The sequence below is a fragment of the Amborella trichopoda genome, chromosome 2 (genome assembly GCF_054954075.1).
Source record: "Amborella trichopoda isolate Santa Cruz 75 chromosome 2, AtrichopodaSantaCruz75HAP2 v2.0, whole genome shotgun sequence".
NCBI lineage: Eukaryota > Viridiplantae > Streptophyta > Magnoliopsida > Amborellales > Amborellaceae > Amborella > Amborella trichopoda.
Window position 1 is genome coordinate 15978885 of NC_142337.1, and position 22954 is coordinate 16001838.

Genomic DNA, 22954 nt, shown 5'->3' on the forward strand with positions numbered 1-22954 from the left:
ACAAATAAAAATAACTGTAATAGGATTACTAATTGAAAAAACAAAAAAAACAAAAACCCTCAGTATAGGTTTGCAGTTAACAAAATACAAAAACTTTAAAATATAAAATAATGGTCCATCCAGTATACGAAAAGGAAACAACAAAATACTTAGTAATACCAAAAAAAAATAGAGGCAAGAAAACCCAAGTATTCGATCGTCATTTTGAATTCCCAGTTGTCAGATCTTTGGCTATGGTTGAATCTTTCATGTTCTTTATAATGATGCTCTTGGTTTACAAAAAAAGATTTCATTAGGTTAAGATGTGTAACTATATTTGTTATATTGAGATATACAATTATTTTGAGAGATTATTTTTCTAGGAATACATACATCATGTTCTTCTAATACAATTTTTTAAGAGAACTTGGTGATGACAATTTCTAATGGACTTTTTTGTTAAATAAAAGTTATGAGGAAGACTTTATTCTCAAAAGAATTTTTTTAGAAAAAGAAAAAGTACGAATTTGTATCAATTCCATTAAAAAAAAAAATTTTATTATGATCTTTTGAAAAACCTTGAAGTACTTCAAGGATTTAAAAAAAGGGTGAGATCCGCATAAGGTGACATCTTTAAACAATCACAGTAAGATGCATCTCAAAATCTCATTAAAAAACGTATTTTATGAAATTGAAAGTTCCAAAAATGGTGCAAATCTAACAAATCTATGAAGACTTAAAAATATTGAAAATGGATGGTCTAAATAATATGTTATAAGATGAACTAATTTTAGGATTTGAAATTCATTTTTTCTTTCATATCCATATCGAGGCCAAGATGATCAATTGGAGAATTTTTTAGTGACGAAACAACTTTTTTCAATGAATTTTTATGTGCACCTTACTTTTACAATATAAGGTTGGCACCTTATATAAGTTTTTTCCATTACAAAATTGGGAGTATTTTTTAAGAGGAAAAAAAAAGGAGGTTTAATAGGAGACTTGCTGACTATAGTCTGATTTGGCAGTTTTCAACATAGAGAGAAGGCAGGGAAGGGAGGGAGGGGCAGAGAGATGAGATATATGTCCAATAAAAGAACTTGGAATTGAATATAAGATAAGGGGCACTACAGTAAATTGTACAAGTAGGGAATTCATGTCCCATGAACAAGAATGGGAGGGGTTCCACAGGCTTTCCATATGAATTGATTCATTTTGTATGGGAAGGGTCCTTGAATCAAACCAACAACAAGAATTGAGTTCAGCAACTCCTTCCTATCTCTTCTTCTTTTCCCTTTGTTTCTCCCCATGACTCAATTTTTGGCCAAAAGTTGGTCACAGAGCTGAGCAGATTATTTTTGAGCAAACATTGAATGATTGAAACTACATGTGTACAAAATTCGTTTCTTCTATACTGGGAAATGCACCAAAACCCAATGATCCCATATGTACACCAAAATCCAAGACATCACCCAAAATTGTTGAGTTTCTTGTGTCTGGGAGAGCTGAAAGAGCACAACTTCCTCTGATAAAACTAAATTTGGAACAAGAATCGTATATCTTCTTGGGTTAATCTTCCCAGTGCCTCTGAAGATCCACCCACAATCCTATTGTTCATATAAGCACATTTGATCAAGATTGAAGAGTAAAAATAACAGATTTAGTTAATGGAAAGCCTTGTTGAATAAGAGCAATACCCTGCAGATACTGATTTCTTTTTCTCCTGCAGCTGCAAAATCCTCTCCTCGATTGTGTTTGCAATTACAAATCTGACGATCCTATTATGGAACAAAAAAGGAAAAAAAAAATACAAAGTGAACTAAATAGAAGGAACTGACACAATCTTAGGAAGTAAAGTAAGAAACTAAGTATGGAGCTCTAGAGCAGATCTTACCAAACTGGTTTATATTGTCCAATTCGGTGAATTCAATCTTGGGCCTGTTGCTCCACAGCTGGATTCCACCATGGATCCATCAAGAAAACCTGTGCACAATGTCCATATGATCGCCCATAGGGTGAGGTTGGTATAAGGTTGGCGCCTTAAACAATCAAAGTGAGGTGCATCTCAAATTGATGCCGAAAGATGCCATTCAAGTGCCTAAAATCCCAGTGATGGTCCTCAAATCTACTTTTATATCTCATTATGAAATTTAAAGCTTTAAAAATAGCGTAGATCAAACAGATATACAAACACTTGAAAATCATGGAAATGGGATGGTCTAGATGACACGTTTCAAGATACACTAATACCAAAACTTGAAATCAATAATTTTTTTTCACACCTATACATCACAGGGTCAAGATGATCGATTGGAGGCTTTTCGGCGTCAGAACAGCCTTTTCCATTTGAGTTTTTGAGGCGCACCTTATTTTCTATATATAAACTTTTTCCTTGATATAAAGTGGAATTTCCAAAGTAAAGCCGTTTCCAGCATATCACTTAATATAAGGCCATTATAATTCATTGACATACACCCAATAATGCAACAATGATTGTAACATGATGAAAATCCAACTCCTCCTCGGCAATTTTGCAAAAGAGAGGCATATCTTTTCTCATAAATAGTTAACCCCTAGCCCTCATCCATGTAAAAGGTAATGCACTAACTCTTGAAGATTGGAAAGGACCATGGATTGCATCGTTTTAAGTAAAATGATTACAAAAAAATGGGCCCAAAGGAAAGATGTAATAACATATTGCTTCAGGATGGATCACAACATAGGTAAAAGATTTGGAAGATAACCAGAGAAGAAGAAACAATGTATCTAGGTCATTTGCTGGAAAGCCAATGGTGTCCAAGTCACATTTTAAATGAAATTCTTGTTTCTGAACTTATAAGCATTTATTCTCATGTTTAAAGGAACATAATTTATGAACCACATTTAAACAAAACACTCGAACAAAATTATTTACCCCAACAGGAAATCCTTGATGATGAGAAGTGAAAATTCATTAATATTTATGCAAAACAAAGAATTTTACCAGGAAAATTTATGATAATTTACTTACATGGGAAGCGACAGTGAGATTGAGAGCCATGCCTCCTGCTTTTAAGCTCATAAGGAAGACCCTGCAGTCTGGGTCATCAGTGAAAGTCTTTATTGCCTCATCCCTAGCTGCCAAACTCATGCTCCCCACCAACTGAATGCATCTTACACCTTCCTGTAATAAAAAAATCAAACCATTGTTGTGAAAAGATACTTTCTTTCAATAATGACGATCATACAATCAATATCTCTTACGGTTGATAAGTTTATCGTGCCCATCAAGATTCCATTTTAGCCATTTTTACAACTTGAAACATATAAAATACCTTATCAAGAGCGAAGCTTATCAGATCCAAAAATGAACTGAACTGACTGAACACTATTGCCTTTGCAGCTGCATCCCTTTCATACATAAGGAAAATCTCTTCTTTCTGCAAAAATACCATAGTTCAATTCATCTCTAACAAAGAAGTAACTTAACAAAGAAAGAGCTCCAGATAGGGACATAACTCAAAATCATAGCAGACAAAATTTTCTAAACTCAAATAAATTAACATAATAAGATAATCATGTGAGATAGGTCTTTTGTTTTGTTTTCAAGGAAATTTAACAGGTTTCATTAGTAGAGATAATTTAACACATTCCATAAGTTCCAAGCAAAGTTCAAGAGACTGCATATTTATGCATTTCACTAACCTGCATGTAGAAGCATTCACATGCAGCACACACACACATGTATGAGTTCCATGAACACCATCCCTAAGGGATACACATATCCAGAGCTACTGAAAGTTTAACCTAACTTCCACCTCAGACTAAACAGCAGTCCACAAAAAAATTGAGAGCCTTAGGGAATAGAGTCACAATTTGAAATTTTCCTGACTCAACTTTAAAGAAGCAACTTCAGATATGTTTTCTATGCTAATATATATATTACTTCAGATAGGGTTGTGTGACACAGGACAAGACAAGAAATTCATTTGTGCGGGGAGAGAAATCATGGATTACATGGGAACTGACTAATTAGTCCCAAAAACAGAAGCAATATCCAAGTATGCCATTAATAGTTAGAAAAAATATGAGAGAATGAAAGAGAGAGGCCCCAAAGAAGAAAGAGGCAATCTAAAATTTTGATAAAAAAGAGACCATTAATAGGTTCAGAAAAAATGAGAGATACTGAAAGAGAGAGAGCCCCAAAAAAAGGGGCAATGCAAGGTTTTGACAAAAAGGAAGAATGAGAGAAATTCTTTGTTAGAATTATTTCTTCAAATGAAGTTTGGAATTTGACATGAAAGAAAGATAAAATTCGATGCAAAGTTACAAGTGTGTTATGAAGTGCACAATTTGGAAGTAGTCGGATCACATGAAGGTAAGGCTTCTCAATTAGAGCTTCTTCTTCAAACGAAGCTTGGGACTTGATATGAAAGAATGACAAAATCCGACGGAAAATATAGGTATGTTCTAAGGTGTTTAATTTGGAAGTAATCAGATCACAAGGAGGTACGTCTGCTTACATTTCTCCCAATGGGGGCATCTACAATGAAAATTTTTTGTTGGAGGTTTGGAAAGAAGACATAGTTTTTTCTTATGCTGCATATTGCAGGTTATGTGAAAGATAATTTTCAGTAAACATCTATCATTTATCAGGTTTGACTTGGATCCAAATTTGAGAATCATAATTCTGTGTACAACCAGATTCTCTTGTGCACCTAGTGCAACCTGCTACCTATTGTGGTGATTTACCAGCAATGAAAAATGTTATAAGAGCTATGAGATTAGTGGTACAAACGCCTCAAGATAAATCTACTATGACTCTTTAAAGCCAGATACCAACTTTTTGTCAATGTCTAGGTGATCATCACACTTCTAGCACAAGGTGAGAAACTATGAATTTTTTTATACACAGGTTCCACTTTATTAACAGCACTCTCAAACACAACACTTGTAGGCTAGTAACACTCAGCCTAATAGATGTAAAATATAAAAAATTCGTATATGCCAGTAAAAATTTTGTTTTGGTAAGATGGAAAGAAGGAAATGAATTATATTAATAACAAAAATCCCTTGAGGAGAATATACATGAGTGCACTTTGAGTTCCACAAATTGAAAAGCAAGAGATGAACCTATGGTCCTACAATTCAGACTAGAACTTCGAAACTTGAAGAACAATAATTAAATAAAAAAAAGAAAAAAAATTGTCCTCCTAAACTAAATACCACAATACAAAATTGAACTTTCCCACAAGTAAAACAATGAAAACATCTGGTCCATAGCATCTAATATAATGATAGTATGATAAAATTAGAAAATAGGCAACATGCTTACATATAAGGAAGGTGCATACGTAAAACTTCTTGAACAAGGAAAGACAATAAATAGGAGCCATCAATGAAAACTTTACCAAATTATACTGAAGAAAAAGAACAAAGAATCACATTAATAGATGAAGAAACAGAATCAAAATATATACCAAAGCTTCTATTTTTGTACTCGTTTGAAAATTGTCAAGATTCTTAATCTGATCAATAACTCCCGAACGTTTAAATCCTCTGACAGCCATTTTGCTACTCCCATATTTTGAGTTCTCTTTTGTAGTTAAGTCGATAGTGAGGGACTCTGAGCAAGAAGGCCACTTGACTTGCCCTGGAGTTTTAGTAAAATCAAGGAAACATGCCTGGCAAAAGGTATGCCCACCAGAAGTGACCTGAAAATGATTGCAATTAAAAGAGAAGGATAGCAAGGATTATATACAATAAATCAGATGGTGCATTGGATACATGCCAATTTATGAAAGAATCCAAGGACAAAGACAACGACACAGAAGATGGAACTATATTAGAACGATACAAAAGACATGAACAATTATTACAAGAAATAAATTAAATGATTATAAAGAATACACATTTGACATCAATACTCAGAAAAAGATAACAACTGACCACGGAATCCTCCACTGGATCATGACAGATTCCACATAACTGATCTGCATCAGCAGGGCCAATCTGATTTGATTGTGATGAATCAAAGAATACCACTAAATATTGATGATCAATTGCCTGAAGTTCATTACCCAAGATGAGTCAGTTATAAGTATATCAATAAATGAGTAAAGACACTGATCAGAGAAGCAGAAAATCCATCATATTTGCAAGTTCAAACCTGCTCAAGGTACATTTCAAGACTAGTAGAACTATAATCCTGATAATCAGATATCAGTTCGAGGAAAGACTAATTAAACACAACAGATAGTAGATGCATATATATAGTTTTAGAAATCTATATAATAGTATTAGAATTCAATCAGAACTCTGACGATTCATGACAAGTATGTAAAAAAAAATAAAACTCTAAAATGGTTGTTTTGACTTGGAGCTCAACTTTTATTTAAACAAAAAAGATGGACATTTATTCCCTTTTATAAAAAATGTTCTTACCGCATAGCAATTAAGCACAACCAGAAAGTGATGATTATTATTCTAGATTAAAATCTCAAACAAGTTCAAATTTGACTTGTAATGGTCAACTCTCATTTAGTAGCACAAGCACTTCCTCTTTTGCCTTGGAAGGTTAAACTTTTCTTTCACTACTCTTAGCAAAATCTCCCCAAAATAATACATTTAAGAATGAATGCAATGCTTTTCATGATGAATATTAATGCTTAATACATTTTCAAGAGCACAAGCTACACCATCATGACCTCTTAATACATAGATTGAAGCCAGGAGAAGGCAATGACATGCACCATTTACAATCTATCCCACAGCCAAAAATCAGCAGCAAAATCAGGCTAAAGAGAAAAGGTGAGAAGGCTACCTGCCGTAACCGTGTGAGGAGATAAAAAATGTGGGCATAGTTGTTCATTAAAGTTCCTTCAGTGATGTAACTGCACTTCAAGTCAGAAACATCTCAAATCTCAAGGAAATTACAAGCAGTGATTAAGATAAATCTGTAAAAAATAAATAAAATAACTTATAATTTTGTTGCATGCTAAACACCCCAATATGTAATTACTAACATTGAATCTGAAAGGGACTAAACTATGAGCTAAAAACTGTACGCTGCACATGTAATTAAAATACAAGCCCATGTGTGCACACTGGATGAACATGATCTCAAGATTGTGAAGAAAGAACAGTCCACAAAAGGAATCCAATGGAGAATCTATCTTTTTCTTATAAATGTAACAGCCAATTAAGAGTAAATTCTCAGAATATCACATGTAAAAAGGAAGAGAACTTGTCAAAAAACTAGAGATTCAACTGGTAGCAAAGCTTCCCAACTATGAGTTAAAACAACAAAAGAAAAGTGATGTGTTGAGAATTATTATCCAATTTATAAGCACAAATTCATCGGAGAGGTAAACTTGAAAGGCCAACTTGCCAGCAAATTACAGAACATCCTGTCCAAAAAGTAATGCAAATAAAAAACTACGCAACAAGAAGTTTTGATGACCTCCAGATTACATTATTTCTGCAATCTAGGGCATGCATGATTGTACAAAAACAGAAAACAATATGCCTCTGAAGAAAAGGAGTTTGGCACGCCCCTGCAGCATGTCCATTCCCATGGAGAAGTGGTTCATGGTTTCTTGGAATCAGAAAAAACTTATTCCCAATAAACACAGTTTTGCCAACCTGCTCTCTATCTCTCTTTCCCATCTCCCCATCAAAATTACCGACAAACAGGCCCCATGCTCAAAAAACAAGGACAATAATCTGAGGCGATTGACGGGGCCCTAGACTGCAGAATTGGAATGCATGATCCCCCAGTTTTGTAGGCGAAGCTAGCCCTAAGTGCAGCGTTTTTACTTTCGCAGAAATCAACATTGCTTAGTACAGAATTTCAGATAAGCCATCGCAGGCAAATTCCTTCCTCAAAACTTTTCAGACAGTGTGGTAACAACTGCCTCCCAAGTTCCAATCAACTCCCACGCAAGCAAGAAAAAGTAAAAAAATATTTCCAGCAACATGCTAAATGACCATCCTTTAAAAACATCGCTAAAGGAATCAGATCGAAGGCTGTTAATGACTACAACATTATTCAATATGCACAAGAAAGACATGATCACACTCACAACTTAGCAGAAATCAGACAATGGGTGGAACATACGTGTTAAATTGAGAGTGGATTTGAGAATACAGTGGTTGATAGAATTCCTCCTCTCTGTTATCCAAATTATACTCCTTCAAAATAGTCTGGCAACAAATATAAGAGTAGCAAGCTCAGAGACTTTAATATAGTATATAAACAATGTGAAGGTCCACTAAAGTAACCAACAATCCGGCCATCATTTTGTGGTCTCATTCTTGTGGAAATTATACGATAGAAAAACTTACATTCTTTGGAGGAAGTGCAAGATCTGCAGCTCTCTCTTTCTTGGTACGACGAAGAAAGGTGCTTTTCAAAATTTTGTATTTAAGAAGAAACATGGCTTGTCTGCCGTCACTAGTAGGAAAGGATGCCGGTTTTGCCACATACTAGAGAATAAGGATATTATATATCATAAGCACAGAAAGTATTATTAAACAACAAATCATCAGTAAGTTTACCAATGAATACAAGTCACCTTATTCCACCAACGGAAATGCTTTGAAGTTGAATGGCCACAGTTCTCGTTCTCACAATGAAATCCACTTTCATGGCATCTGTACTTGCAAAATAACTATATAATCAAGAGGTATAGTAAATGAAGAGAGGGTATCTCAAGCACCCAAATAGGTGCATTAAAATTGCATCAGCAATGAAAAAAACAGTTCCAACAGAGAAAGATATCATGCATTTAATTTGCAGGGACAGAAAAACAGCATGCAGTAAAGATAGCATACACTATTTGCTCCTAGAAAGATAACTTTGCAGCCTTAGAAAATAGGAAATCATTGGGGAGAATTTAAAATAGGGAAAATTGCAGATAACCCCCCCAACATGAACTTTCTTAACAACCTCCCCCCAACCAACTTTTTTATCACAACTTTTACCTCAAAATATACTTTTCTAGCAAATACCCGCCCAAGTAAAAAAAGTCAAATAAAGACCAAAATGCCCTCTCTTTAATTAAAACGCCTCTCTCTCCTCTTTCCTCTCCGGCAACAGTAAAGGCGGTCCGGCATGAGGTGCACGCGGTTAGGCACATCCAACTGCCAATCTAGCATTGTACTCTCTGTCGGCATAGTGTGCGTGTGATTAGGCATAAGGTGCCATCGGTCCGACAAATATGCAACGTGGTTCGGCAGTTATTTTACCTCAGTCCACCACAAGGTTACATCGGTCCGACATTGTTTTAACTTGGTCCGATAGTCGTTTACTACGGTTCAGCATATTGTTCACAAGGTCTGGCAGCTACGCATTGGGGTCCAACAGTGGTTTTATTGTACCAGTCCGGCAGTTAACCTTTGGTCATTGCACATGCTATGGAGATGTGACGCGAGCTTGTACAGACAAAGGAATTTTGGCCCAAATAACTATGAATTTTTTACTTGGGGGGTATTTGCTAGAAAAGTATGTTTTGGGATAAAAGTTGCAATAAAAAAGTTGGTTGGGGGGAGGTTGCTAAGAAAGTTCAAGTTGGGGGCGGGGGGGGTATCGATAAGTTTCCCTTTAAAATATATAGACACACTTCCATTTGGTACTTTGAACTGTATGGCTTTATTAAGAAACCGAAATACCATTTGAGAGTCAGTCAGATACAGCTGTCTAAAAGAATGACATCATATTTGGAGAGCTCTTTAAAAATAAATGAGTATTAAAGAAGCAGTGGCATGATATGCATTTTTTAAAAAAAAAAAGAGAGAGAAAAGAACAGATGTCTGCTAACAATTGGATATAAACCTATCACTTTGAATTTTTGGATAATTATATTAACTAACAGATGCAAAATCCTAGAAGGTTTACCCTTAAAAGAGATCAGGAATCAGTATATGCAAATTATATAACATTCAATGTTAGAGTCATAAGATGGAACCTAAAGTTGCAAAACCACTTATCAGAGCGATGACAATTGCATCCAGCTAGAAACGACTGCTTCCTTGCCAATGTTATCAAGTGCGGCCGCTTGATGCATTATGCAACTGCATCATGAGTTACACGTGAAAGGTGACTATATAGATCCCACGTAGTGTATGTAAATTCATAATTTTTATTAACTACACCGATGAGTCTATTTATGAGTGCCACATACAACAAACATTCCAATAAAATAAAGGAAAAACATCCTATCTTGATACTAAGAAATAACTCTTTTTATTCATTTAAAAAACGAAAAATACAATTAACAATTCAAGTGGGAACAATAGGAAGCCATTACCCAAATAGAGTGTAATTTGCATTGACCATCTCAAAAGGACTTCATTAAACTGATCCTTATCCTTGCTGAATCCTCTTCAACAAGATCCAAGGAAGACCCAATCTAGACCATTAATCTAAGGTGATTTGTGGGACGAAGAGAGACTTTTAATTTATTCCCTAAATCAGCCATCATAGTGAAGGGTGGATATAGAACCATTATCCCTTAGAATTGAGTCAAGGAATTTCTATCTCTTTAAATCCAATTAGGATTGTATTTCTTTTTGTAAGAACAATTCCAATTCCATCCGAACTCCACCAAGAAGCTTCTAATCCTTCTAGAAATCATCCTCAACTTTTCCTAATTTGTCAAAACACTAGAAAATATTTTTCAAATGGAACAAGAATAAACTACTTGTTCCCATGGGACTTCCATGGTTTCCTAAACCTTATAGGAGACCCGTAGGACCCCCACAACACTTCAAAAGTCACCCACGTGTGGGACTTCTCCATATAGGCCCCACGTGGGTCTACGATTTTTGATGTACTAAGACAAATTTTAAAATTCAAACAAGTATTTTTAAAAATCCTACAAAATTTTAATTCTGAAAAATCGTGTTATATTAAAAATTGTGATGCAAAAATAAAATATTTTGGGCACACTCCAAAATTTTATTTTTCAATCAAGGAATTTGCTAAAATGCTTTTAAACAAAACTAGAAGAGATATGGATCCATTCGGTCAAGAATATGCAAGTGTCTAGGGCACTCCACCTCCGTTGGTTCCCATGTTTCACGGATTATCTCCTCAAACTAACCTAATAGAATCCATAATCTACAGTCCATCACATGTGCTCACGATTGGACCATCAAAGCCAGCCAATAAATAATGGGAACATGAGCCTAGTGTGTGGATTCCACATTCCTCCTAAAGACAATATCTTGAATGGACATATGTTCGTTATTGCAATAGTGCAGGAGGGGCCCTCTCTTCAGCACATGTATATGTTTTAACCTCACAGATCGCTTCTCATAGATGTGGCCATCATGTGTATATGCCATGTGGTGGTAGTGTTGAAGATTTGCCGTAGCCCTCATAAGCTTCCAATCACACATAGGAGAGATGCTACCTCTTAGTTAAAACCACCCTGAGCATCTCTCTGACCTCAACAAGGGCTAACCTGCAAAAAATACGTGGTTGTGCCTTATACCCCATGCTTAGGATTTTTGGACTCCTTTCTCAATCTTACACCCCCCAACCCCAGTGAGTAAATGGGCATTACGAAGTATGTCCCTCTTGTTCCACATGGACCACACTCTCACTAGAGTACACTATCACTATAATCATGAGTTTTCTTATATGCTCTCAAAGCCTCGAAAGGCCACATACCCCAACAATGCAGCCTTAGGAGCAAACCCTCCACCTCCACATGCAGGAATTTGTGTTGCGCTCACATATGCGGCATAATGTGTATGCACTGCATTGCATTAAGGGCAATGTTGCTGCACATGAATAAATCCACACCCCGAAAAGGGGGGGAATGGTATAAAAAAAGTATAAACCTCCCAAAACCCCTTGAACCGTACTTCCATTGTTCTAAGGAAGAGGTTCTTAAAGCAAATGAATGTGGACCCAATTGTGTTGGATGAACTCAAAGGCATGAGCAGATAGTAGATCCACAATTAGATCAGGTGTTCAAGCGTGAGGACCTTGCTTGGTTGGATGTTGAGCAAGCTACACGGTTTGGAAAGAAACAAGGCATAGCACAAGATTCCAAGGAAGAGAGTCAGGTCCATATTGACATTTGTTCCAGACATAGAGGTGGAGGCTGACTTGGAGGAGAAAGAGGAGGAAGAAGTGTATGTGGTGGGCACTGATACTGACAATGACGACTATTCAATCACGGGTTTGGATGGGGGAGATGCACATCATGGATCATCATATGACTTAGATGACTAAGACTTGAGAACTGAGAGTTGTCTTATTGACTCATTGAGCTCGAGTGTATTCATTATCTTTTATACTTTATATGTTATGAACTTTTGGTCGTTAGAGTTTGAAAGTTATGTTAAGGCTGTGGCTGCGAGGTTGTGGCCATAAACTTGTGATTGTGAAGTACTTTTTTGTCGTTGGATATTACGTTAAATTGTTAAGTTGTCATTACTATTCGGTGAAGTGATTACTTTATACAACATTTAAGACAACAAACTCTTTTATTCTTCATCAGATAATCAGGTTACCAAGCGACTCAGATAGCTAATGTATTTGAGAGAAGTACTAAATTTAAATTTCTACTATCACATAAATCAAACATGCGTTTTTCAATGCATTCTTATATTTTATGATTTTCCTTTTTCTTTTAATTCATTGACTGCATCATATGCAATGCTGCCCCCACTATGGGACCACATCGAGCCGTACGGACAGTACCCCAAATCGGACAGCCAATCACATCGAGTCTGCATCACACATTTGATAACATTAGTCTAGCTGCCTGTCTCCATAGCACCTTCCTCGCAAAGTTCACCCTAGCATGCAGTAATCCCTAAGAATTTGTAACTAATAATTCAACCAATATATTCTGACTTGGTGGCACTTGCTAAGCAAAACTTTTATATGCATGTGTATAGGCTAAAACACAAAAACTTTATTTAGAAGCACAATACATGGCACTCATTAAGGGAATAGCTAATAAGTCAGCTGTGTCAGTAGAATTCTTATGCATGTAAATGGTTGGACCCTATAACTATACAAAGGAAAAGAGTAGTAGAGCTCCATAGCCACAAAAGAATGAACCAAGGTAACATCCAACCGTACATGTCCGAAATGGAAACGCTCAAAGCAGAACCTACCACAACTGAGAAATAACAGTTCCACACAAAACTTCAATAAGTTAATAGAGAACATAAAGTGAATAAAGTAAAATCCCAAAATAATTGAGTGAAATGGTGAACATTCTACAGGAACCATCAAGACAAAGACCCAAATACCCAAAAGACACCGAAATAGAAAGATAAATGGAAACACATTAACCAAGGAGCCACAAAAATCTCATTTGGTCACACCTAAACTACAGATTTATCTCTTGTAACACAAATCCATCAAGACTATTGTGACATATATAAAATTTTGCAACTTTTCAAAAACAAATCCATGAACAGATCATATAGTAAAAGTTTAAACCTACGCATCACGGCTAGCAACTGTCATCTCTGCAAGTTGAATCAGCTTGCTGGAAGTATCGGAATTGGTTTGAGCCATACAGTTGGCAAGACCTATATGGACTACTTACTAAACCCCCTTTACTATGATGATTAAATGTTCCATGCCATATCCCGGACATTTAGACTGATAGTCCCCCTGTATGCTTCAAAACTTAGCTACAATGATTGCAGTAAAAATGCCTTTGAACTCCCTTCATTGATCAAATGACTCACTTTTAGACACAACTAAGAAAAGGATAGATACCCCATTGATACAAGAAAACATTAAATAAAACAGAACTCCCAAGTTACTTTCCTATATAGCAGCAATCATTAGCAATACGACCTTATTTCACTAAACACACAAGTTTGCTTGGCCAAAGACATCCTCTTGGATGAGTTATTCATCTCATTTCTTATCCCCATCTTTTAGTTTCTTTTTGTGTGGTATACTTCTCACTTTGCATGTGTTCTTGAGCCAAAAATGATTAACACAATGTTACTCAAAAGAAAACACAAACACACCCATACCCACACAACTCCCCCTGCGCGTGCGCACACGCACAAGTACACACACACACACAAGGTTTCATCATGTTAACTAATAGACAGACAAACCAAAATGGCATGAGGATCTACATGACATCCTGCTTATAATGGAGACCATAAGTATTTATTTGCACCTTAAAGCAACAGCCATATTACAATGTTTTAATTGTTTGTACCTAGCAAGTGCCAAACACAGAATCAATATCATATTCTTGCGTAATTAATCTATATAAATAAGTTATTCATTAAAGCAAGCAAAGAAAAGCATTACCCACTCCAAGCCAAGGTTACCTAAATCCTTTTTTATCATTTCGCACCGTTTTATATTATTCTTAAACACAATTATGAAATAGAGATGTTTACAGCATGATTAGATAGCCAGCTAAGCTGTGACAGTTTCACAATTTTGACCACTCTAGAGACCATCAAAGGAAATGGAGCTCATTTAGGTGCCTTCTGGTAGCAACCTGTATGGAAGCTCTGTGATCATAAAGGAAATTAGGAACGGAACTTATTTTAGGTATATTTGGATGGCAACCTCGCAGCCAAAGCACATTTTCATTTTTCCATGTATTACAATCTGCTCGGAATGAGGAGAGACCTACTTCCAAACGAATCATCTGTGCACCACAAGAATACACTCCACCCCATGTTCGCACACAATCCTTAATGTATTCAAAATGCAAAAGAATGGCAACACACAACAGTACCCTTCGGATGTGTATCATATTACCAGATATATCTTTGGAGTATATATAGTTCAGTGAACTAACAATTTTCAAAAGATGTAGATTTGTTCACTATGTTGTGGGATGTCACAAAGGGATGCCCATATGCTTTACAGGACTTTAGAAGTTAAAGGAAATGGAAATTCTATCAATGAATAATGAACTGACATATGTACTTTTAAAATCTCAACTGCAACACTGAACGCTAAGGGAGATCAGCATTAAATTCCAATTAGCCAAAGCAAAATGAAAGAAAAACAAAAGGGCATCAAACTGAAGATCAGATAGCAGACCTATGATCGAGTAATTTGCAGGAACAATACTTGCAATAGTGATATGCATAAGGTTCTATCTGCAGAAAGCGTATCTGTAGAAAATTAAATAATTTATATGAGCCAATAAAGTGAATAGTGTAGTATTAATCCAAAAGAACAATCCATTGAAGGTCAAGAAATCTCTGTACTGACCAATGAATACAACTCTTCAACACTTTTCTGAAAAGGGGTGCCACTTAGAGCCCATTTATAAGAAGATTCCAAAGCAAAAACAGCCTTCGCAGTGTTCCTTCGGCTGTCTTTTATACAGTGTGCCTTGTTTAACAGCGAACTCAAATAGTTAGAATTTAGAATTAGAAAATTGATTAGGAAATCTGACTCATGATGATACCTGTGTACAAGGTTGGATGCTCAAGACAGGTGGAGACCTGAAATCTGACACATCATGAATATGATATTATATTTTATGCTTTTGTTAATTTTAATTAATTAATTTAGACTCGGATGATGGTGACTCAGTTTAATTAATTTTCTATATTTAAACCATGAACAAAGAGAAGGGGTACGCATCTAACTTAAATCTAGTAAACCCTAAACCACACCCTGTCCAATACTTTGTGGGTTTCTCACCATAACTTGGCAGGACTCTTGAATTTTTGCAATTTTTGTGGAGGAGTTAGGCCTGCTAATGAACCCGGCAGGGCCTCCGGCTTCTGGGCCTCTATCAGGCTGGGTCCGTGCACCAGTGTTTATGGGGCCAGGCTGGCCCAGAATTTTTTGCCGCAGGCGGCCGGTGTAGTAAGGCTAAAAATGACTTGCCCCAGCCCAAATAACGCCCGGTCTGGCCCATTTAATATGCCTTTTTCTTTTCTTTTTTTAAATCGTCACTCTTCAGAATTTTTCGTTGTTTGTAGTAAGAAAACAATAAAAAAATAAATCCATGCTAAAAATATTTTTTAAAATATTTAAAACACATTCTCTCTCTAAAAACTCTAATTCTTTCTTTTTCTCTAAAAACCATTCTCTCCTCTCTCTCAAACTCTCTAAAAAATCTCTCACCCTAAAAACGCAATTTCTCTAAACCCAAAATCTTTTTTTCTCTATACAAATTTATGTTCTCTATCTAAAAACTCAATATCTCTTTATTTTTCTAAAAACCCGATCTCTCTTTACATTTCTAAAAGCCCATTCTCATAAACACGATCTCTCTCTTTGTATCTTTCTAAACCTGGAAGCCCAAACTCTCTCTAACTAAAAACCTATTCTCCCTAAAAAGACAATTTCTCTAAAACCATTCTATCTAGAAACTCAATCTTTCTTTCTCTCTCTAAAAAAAATTATTCTATCTCTAAAAACCCAATCTCGTTCTCAAATCTGAATCATTCGTATTATCTCTAACATTGTCTCTCTAAAAACCCTATCACTCTTTAAAACCTTACGTTCTCTCTTTGGAAAGCCAATATCTCATTCACTTTAAAAAAAAAAAAAAAAAGACTTATTTGCTGTTATCATGAAGATAGAACATCAGAGGTAATTTTAAAAATTAAAACCCATCTTTGAGAGTAGAAGAGTATCATGGGCAAGAGACTCAGGAAATTCAAACTTCATTTGCAGGATATGCATATTACCATTATTAGCCCTCAAGTAAATTTAGGAAAAATTTTCAGACAGGGTTGCACAACACACACACTCACCCACACACTACACAGAACACACAGACAAAAGCAAACAACGAGATATATAGATATATAAATATACACCAGTCCCCAAATCCTACTTTTGGAGGCTCAAAGAATCCATCACCTAGTACCTGTGTCTAGAAGGATTGGCATAACAAATACAAAGAGAAAGAAACCAACGAAAATTTAGCATGCAAGAAATGCTTGGCATCACAAATACAAAAACTTCAATCCAAAAGGATTTCAACTGATAAGAAGTGGAAAGAAACCCCCTTGCAAGATAAGAAAATAAATTTCCAAACTCTATGAACGGACAACCATCAGTAGTGTCCTAGATGCTTTCATTACAACAAAGAACCTAAGTATATGATATCTGTCTCATCAGCTTCACAATTTGAGTTAATCCAAATTGTCACGTATCTAGGATGCGAAACAGTTTTAGGCTCAAATTTTCCTGATTTCAAAATAACTCCCAGATTTGTGAAACCTGTTTCTCTGTGGAAACAGGGGTCTCTGTTACTGTTATAAGTTGAACTATCACAACTTAGTAACCTACCTTGGATCGATCAAAAAAAGAAAAAGAATCAGAATGTACAAGGTTTAATCTTTTTGAATGAATCAGGGATCCATAAAATTTATACAGTGATCACTTCATAAAACAGTAAAGATGAGGTCTAGATAATTGCAAAACACAGACCAATAAAAATGACAATGTTTGGAATCTAAAGCACAAGTCAACATAATCATAAGCAGATTATTACAATTATAGACTACATTTTGAGTTGGGTAGAAGGTACATGAAGCTAAAGAGCAGTAGACTATCAAGATAATATTGAGAATATAACTTACTGAAGAAGAAATAGTCTGGAAGTGTACAGATCAGAGGCGTTAACGACTTTGTGAGGAAACATAACATAGAGTTTTTAATTCCATGCAAACCGTCGTTCTTTCCAGGTAATTTACTAGAGAACCATTATTTCTTAACTTCGTAGGCAGTAGGGTTTGGGTTGAATCCAACGCAACTCGAAGTCAGAAGAATAAAATCAAATTTAAGAGATTTTTGTAACCATGAACATTCCGATACATATTATTTAGATGCTTATAGAAAGCAGAATATTACGATTTCAACATGATCAGGCTATTGTCAAAACTCTAAGCAAGGCTAGAAAACATGAATAAATCCAACAAGTTTGAATCAGAAAATGGCAGTCAGACAAGTTTCCACACATAACAATCAAGCACATCATAAACCCATGACAAAGACTTGATCAAAATTGAGAAATTTTTCAATGGAATCATTGAACAAAGTTTACCTCATCCAAGATGATGCGCTCCCATTTTACCGAATGCAAATGAAATGGCCCCGAGGCTGGAAACAGCTTTTTGGTTTGCTTCTTTGGCTTTGGACTAATAACATTCTTCCTGTAGTCTGCCACAACCATGGAGTAGGTGGTTAGAATGAAATCATACTCTGAGAACTGCAAAGCATCCTTAAATCGTTTGGTGCCGTGATATATAAGAACTGTGTTGCTTCCTTGAGCTGTAAACCTATAGATCTCATATTTCCATTGATTGATAGCAACAAGAGGGCAAACCACAAGGGTTCCTTTCACTCTAGGCAAACCACCATCAATGGGCATTTTGGGTTTAACGAAAGGGTTTGGAAGTTTTCGGGCTTTAAGAACAAGGGATATGGCTTGAAGGGTCTTTCCCATTCCCATTTCATCGGCAAGAATACCACCCCTCATCTCCGACTCCTCTTGCTTCATGCTCCAAGATAACCATTCTCTCTGAAACTGAAATAGAGGAACCAATATCTCAGGAGATGGGTCAATTGAATCAGGGGTTCCACCATTAGAGGGGGCCAAAGGATCCAATTCAATATCTTTTTTTCCAGAATCATTTAACCAGTCAATGTTCTCTTCCTCCCATTTTTCCCATGGCAATCGCGGGAAATGGTATTTATGTGGGAAGTTCCATGTTGGCCTGTATATCTTCCTCATATTCCTTAGGGCTGCGACACCAGGGTTTTTCTGTATCATATCTGCATCAACGACATCACGAATTGGGCTTCTATTCATGTTCAAATCTTCCTCAGTCTCACTAGGTTTTGGTACTCTCAAAGAATCAATCACATCATTCACTTCAGGTGCATCACCAGCTTCTTCTTTGACTGCGGCATTCACCTGGGGCCTGGTTTGTCTCTGAGATTGAACCTTTGGCTCCAAGGACTCATCCGATTCTGAATTCCATGGAATCCATAAGTCAAAATGACAATCTTCATACGGCAAATCAATTATTTCAAAGAAAATTAATTCAAAGAAATTCTATACAAATGGACGAAGAACCAAGATTATGGATAAAAAGAGAAAAACGAACAATGTGTGATGAAGAAAAGAAATATTGTTCACTTGAGCAGCTAAAACCAAATGAAACAGAGGGCTTACCACTCGAATCAGATGACCAAGATTCTTCTGAATCAGAAGTGCGTGCATTTCTTTGCCTTCTAGCTACCGGAAAAAAATTAAAGATTGAAAAGAAAGACTCTCCATCAGGAACCATAATTTAGAAATAGTTTAAAGAAAGTTAGACCAGATGATTGGAAGAAATGATCACCTCTTTCTTCGGTGAATGACACAGAGAAATCAGTCGCTCCTTATTAGAGGGAAAAGAGAGAAGCAGCAAAGATAAGCCATATATTCTGAGAGGAATTAAAATGGGTAAATGAAACTGTTTTCAGAAGGGGAAGAAACTGACCTCCCGTTGAGCTTCCCACCGGAATTGCTTCCCTTCGCACTGGAATTGCTTTCCTTCGCACCATAGTTGTTCAGAGAAAACTGCAGAGAGAGAATAGGAGAGAGAAGGGGAGGAGGAGAGAGAAATGAGAAAGGTAGAGAGAGAAGGGAGAATTGCAAAGGGAAAATGAGGAAGAGGGAGAATTTAGAGCAAGAAAGAAGAAGGCTTCCTCCGCCAGTGCATTCTTGAAACGGCGGGAAAAGAGACAGGTGCATTATGAAATGAAAAAAGGATCGGACGCACGTCTACATTTTGGTCCCCTGAGGCTTGGTGGTGCCACTACCACCGATAAATTAACGGTCTAAAAACATAAATCACAAAATATTATTTTTTATTTTTAAATTCACGCACGTATATAGAGGAAAAGAATACAAAGAGAAATATATACATAGGAGAAGCATATGGATATATTGGGAATGATTTCATGTAATGTTTGTACAGTAATATAATGAAACAATATTTAAACATCAAGTACTTTTACCTGAATTTTTAAATATACATGCTTTTCATTCCAATAAACATTTGAAAAAAATAATTTTTGAAAGCACTATTTAGAAAGTATTTGTTTTAGCCAATTAACATTGCCATCCACTTTAGGAATTGCTTAAATCTAGGCCTTAGAACAAACTTTTCCCTTTCCAAAATTTTAGAATGTTTTATGATCATTAGATGATAGTGGTAAAAATTAAAAATAATAATTTTGAGTCTGTAAAGGCTTAGATCTTAAAATTCATCAAATAGATGGTCGAGATTCATTCTTAGAGGGAATCCACTTTGACTATCAATGGTGCAAATTGAATTTTATTTCTATTGGCATGAAGAGAGTATAGGTAATTTTTTGGATCACATAAATACCACATATATGTGTGTTTGTGCGTGTGTTGGGTTTATGTGGCCATTAAAGGCCTTACAAGAGCATATAATCAATATTTGTTATAGTGGAATAAAGAACTCCAGTAAGAATAGTCTCAACAGGGACCAAGAGATCATGGTTCAATTGACCGAGATAGGTAAACGTTATTTGTCGATACTAAGACTAAGCTTAACGTGCTAGGACAACCGAGTTAGAAAACCCTTAATTATCTGGCCATAGAGCACAACCAATGAGAATTAGCACAGTTATCCCTAAATGAGATCGAATTTGCCTAGGATAGAGAATCAAGGGACAATGTGACCCTTGTGTAATGGTAGGTCTGTTGGAACGAATGCCAAAGCCTAATCTGTGAACCATTATATGACATATATATATATATATATATATATATATATATATATATATGATAGTTGTATTTGAAAAGAAAATCACTATTGAAGGTGATGCGTGTATATATGCGAGAGAACACCCTATCCACCATAGAGTTATGGTTGCACCAGATCCCTGTGGCCTCGGACTTGTCCCTTGGGGAGAACCTGTAATCCAAATACTGGCATTTTATCCCCATACCTATTGGCTGACTTTGGTTGCCTAATCATGCAGCCCTTCGATGGTCTATCGGTAATGGAAACTTGATTAGTCTACAAAAGTGAGTGTGGATTATAGTCCGCAGTAAAAGATGGAATGCTTCAGCATATCTATAATTCTTGACCAAGTTGAATCCATATCACATTAAAAAAAATTAGAATTAAGTATTTTGATGTTAAATGATTTTTAGACTAATAGTTTGAATTTTAGAAGTCTCTGGATATTTTATTTTCTCAAAAAATAGATTATAAATAGAGAGAAAATGAATTTCCAATATTCAGAGAGAAAAATAAAATAATAATTTTAAAAAAAAATATTTTACGAGTTTTATAATTTATATAATATATGAGGGCCCTCACCATAATTGGATTTGATGGTGCGTGGGACCCACTAGAGGCCCCATCTGTTGCACGCCCCACTTAGTGGGGTTTTTTTCCATTTTTGTGGAGAGGTCATCTAAGGCACTCAATCTAATTGAAATAAAAATAGAAGATTTGAGATTTAAGGTGATTTAATTTTCAAATTAAAGCATGTGTAATAAGATTATAGAAAAGAAAGGCAAGTATATTACCTTTTCATATTTTATTTAGTTGATTAGATTAGGTTAAAGAAGTTGAAGGATAAAGTTCTAACACATTCCTTTGAATCATGATGATTTATCTAATGATTATATGATTCAGATCTTTCACCCCACAGGTCTCTTATGATAATGGGTCAGGGTCTAATCTCCATAAAGATAACTAACCCTAAGAAACCCTAGAGAAAGTCAACAAATAAAGACTCATTTTCTACATTTTTAACATCTCTTCTCTCTCTAGGTGGCATGCCACCCTCTCTCTCATCTCTCTAAGCTGTCTCTCTTCTCTACCTTAGAAAAATATTGAGGTAGAAATAAGGGACATGCCCCAAGCCTATGGTGCCCAGAATTAGAATGCCCTATATTAGACATTGAGGTCTAGGCTTGCTCCAAGTTTGTTCCATTGCACTCTGATTTAATTAAGGGTCGTAGACTAACTTTTTCATATGCTTCAAAGATTTGAGATAGACCATTGATCATGTGCGCCATCGAAGGATGAAACTTGGAGTGGGGTGTATAAGTCATGTTGAAGTAATTTTGAGGCAATTTATTTTCTGTTTATGCAGTTACGTGTTTCATGCTCCCAAAGATCAAGTCCATGCAATTATTTTTCGTGCAAAAAAAGAATAATTAAAATGAAAGCAAGTGAGAGTCCATGGGATTCTTTGTGTTTTTATTATTTTTCATAATGTGTTTGGACACTTGTAAGTGATCTGTACGGTAAAAATAAAGAAAATGAAAGAAAAATTTTAATTGGTATACACTTGCCCTGATTACAATAGTTCACCTTCATTGGTATCAAAGCTAGATCTCTTATTGCTCTATTCCTTTTATTTCACTGTTTTGGTGAGTTTTAGAAACTATAGATTTGAGAGCCAATGGCTTTGTGGTTGAGCGATACACCTCGGGAAGGATTATTGGCGTGATTCCAACACTAAGAGGTAATCTGCAAATTAAGGTATTCGTGTTGTTTTGGCGCACTAATATGAAGCAAATGATGAATATTTTTATTTACGCATACTGACTAATATTTTGTGTTTTTTATATTAGTATATCCCTGCAAAATTTCAATAGGAGATCAAGGAAAAATTGAGAGTTATGGACTCATCATTGAAGAGTGTCAGTTCTGACTTTGCAAAATCCAAGAACAATATACTCAGTTTCATGATTTTTTTCACCAAGAAAATAATTTTATTTCTAGATAATATTTTACTATAACTCATGAAATTGAGTCTACTTCCAAACAAAAAAAAATTTATGAAGAATACCCTTTTGGTTTAAAAGGTATGGTGATTTTATTGAAAGGTACTCAAATACTATTTTTTGCAAAAATGATCATTTCTGTGACAAGAATGTCATGATTTTATTTCTATTTTTAATAAAATATTTTAAGGCCAATATTGAGTTGTTAAGCTGCTATTTTGAGTCTATTTTCTAAC

At 35.6% G+C, this 22954-nt stretch overlaps 1 protein-coding gene across 9 annotated transcripts; it reads right to left on the reverse strand.

Annotated features, from left to right (window-relative positions):
* Nucleotides 1–1061: 1061 nt before the first annotated feature.
* Nucleotides 1062–19694, reverse strand: LOC18445783 (ATP-dependent helicase rhp16). Of its 9 annotated transcripts, none has more exons than XM_088858175.1 (18): nt 19438–19694; nt 19297–19335; nt 19128–19190; nt 17994–18922; nt 15194–15316; nt 15020–15093; nt 9927–10032; nt 8535–8613; nt 8305–8445; nt 8078–8163; nt 6782–6851; nt 5908–6024; nt 5439–5672; nt 3294–3398; nt 2990–3142; nt 1874–1962; nt 1677–1757; nt 1062–1586 (listed from the first exon to the last, which is right to left on the reverse strand). In XM_088858175.1, the coding sequence occupies exons 1-7, from the start codon at nt 19499–19501 to the stop codon at nt 9948–9950; spliced, it is 1377 nt and encodes a 458-aa protein (XP_088714301.1). In that variant the 5' UTR covers nt 19502–19694; the 3' UTR covers nt 1062–1586; nt 1677–1757; nt 1874–1962; nt 2990–3142; nt 3294–3398; nt 5439–5672; nt 5908–6024; nt 6782–6851; nt 8078–8163; nt 8305–8445; nt 8535–8613; nt 9927–9947. The 9 variants fall into 9 exon arrangements, with proteins under 9 accessions (XP_088714301.1, XP_088714302.1, XP_020530133.2 ...); XM_088858176.1 differs by having other exon boundaries at nt 6782–6856; XM_020674474.2 differs by lacking the exon at nt 9927–10032.
* Between the last annotated feature and the right edge of the window lie 3260 nt (nt 19695–22954).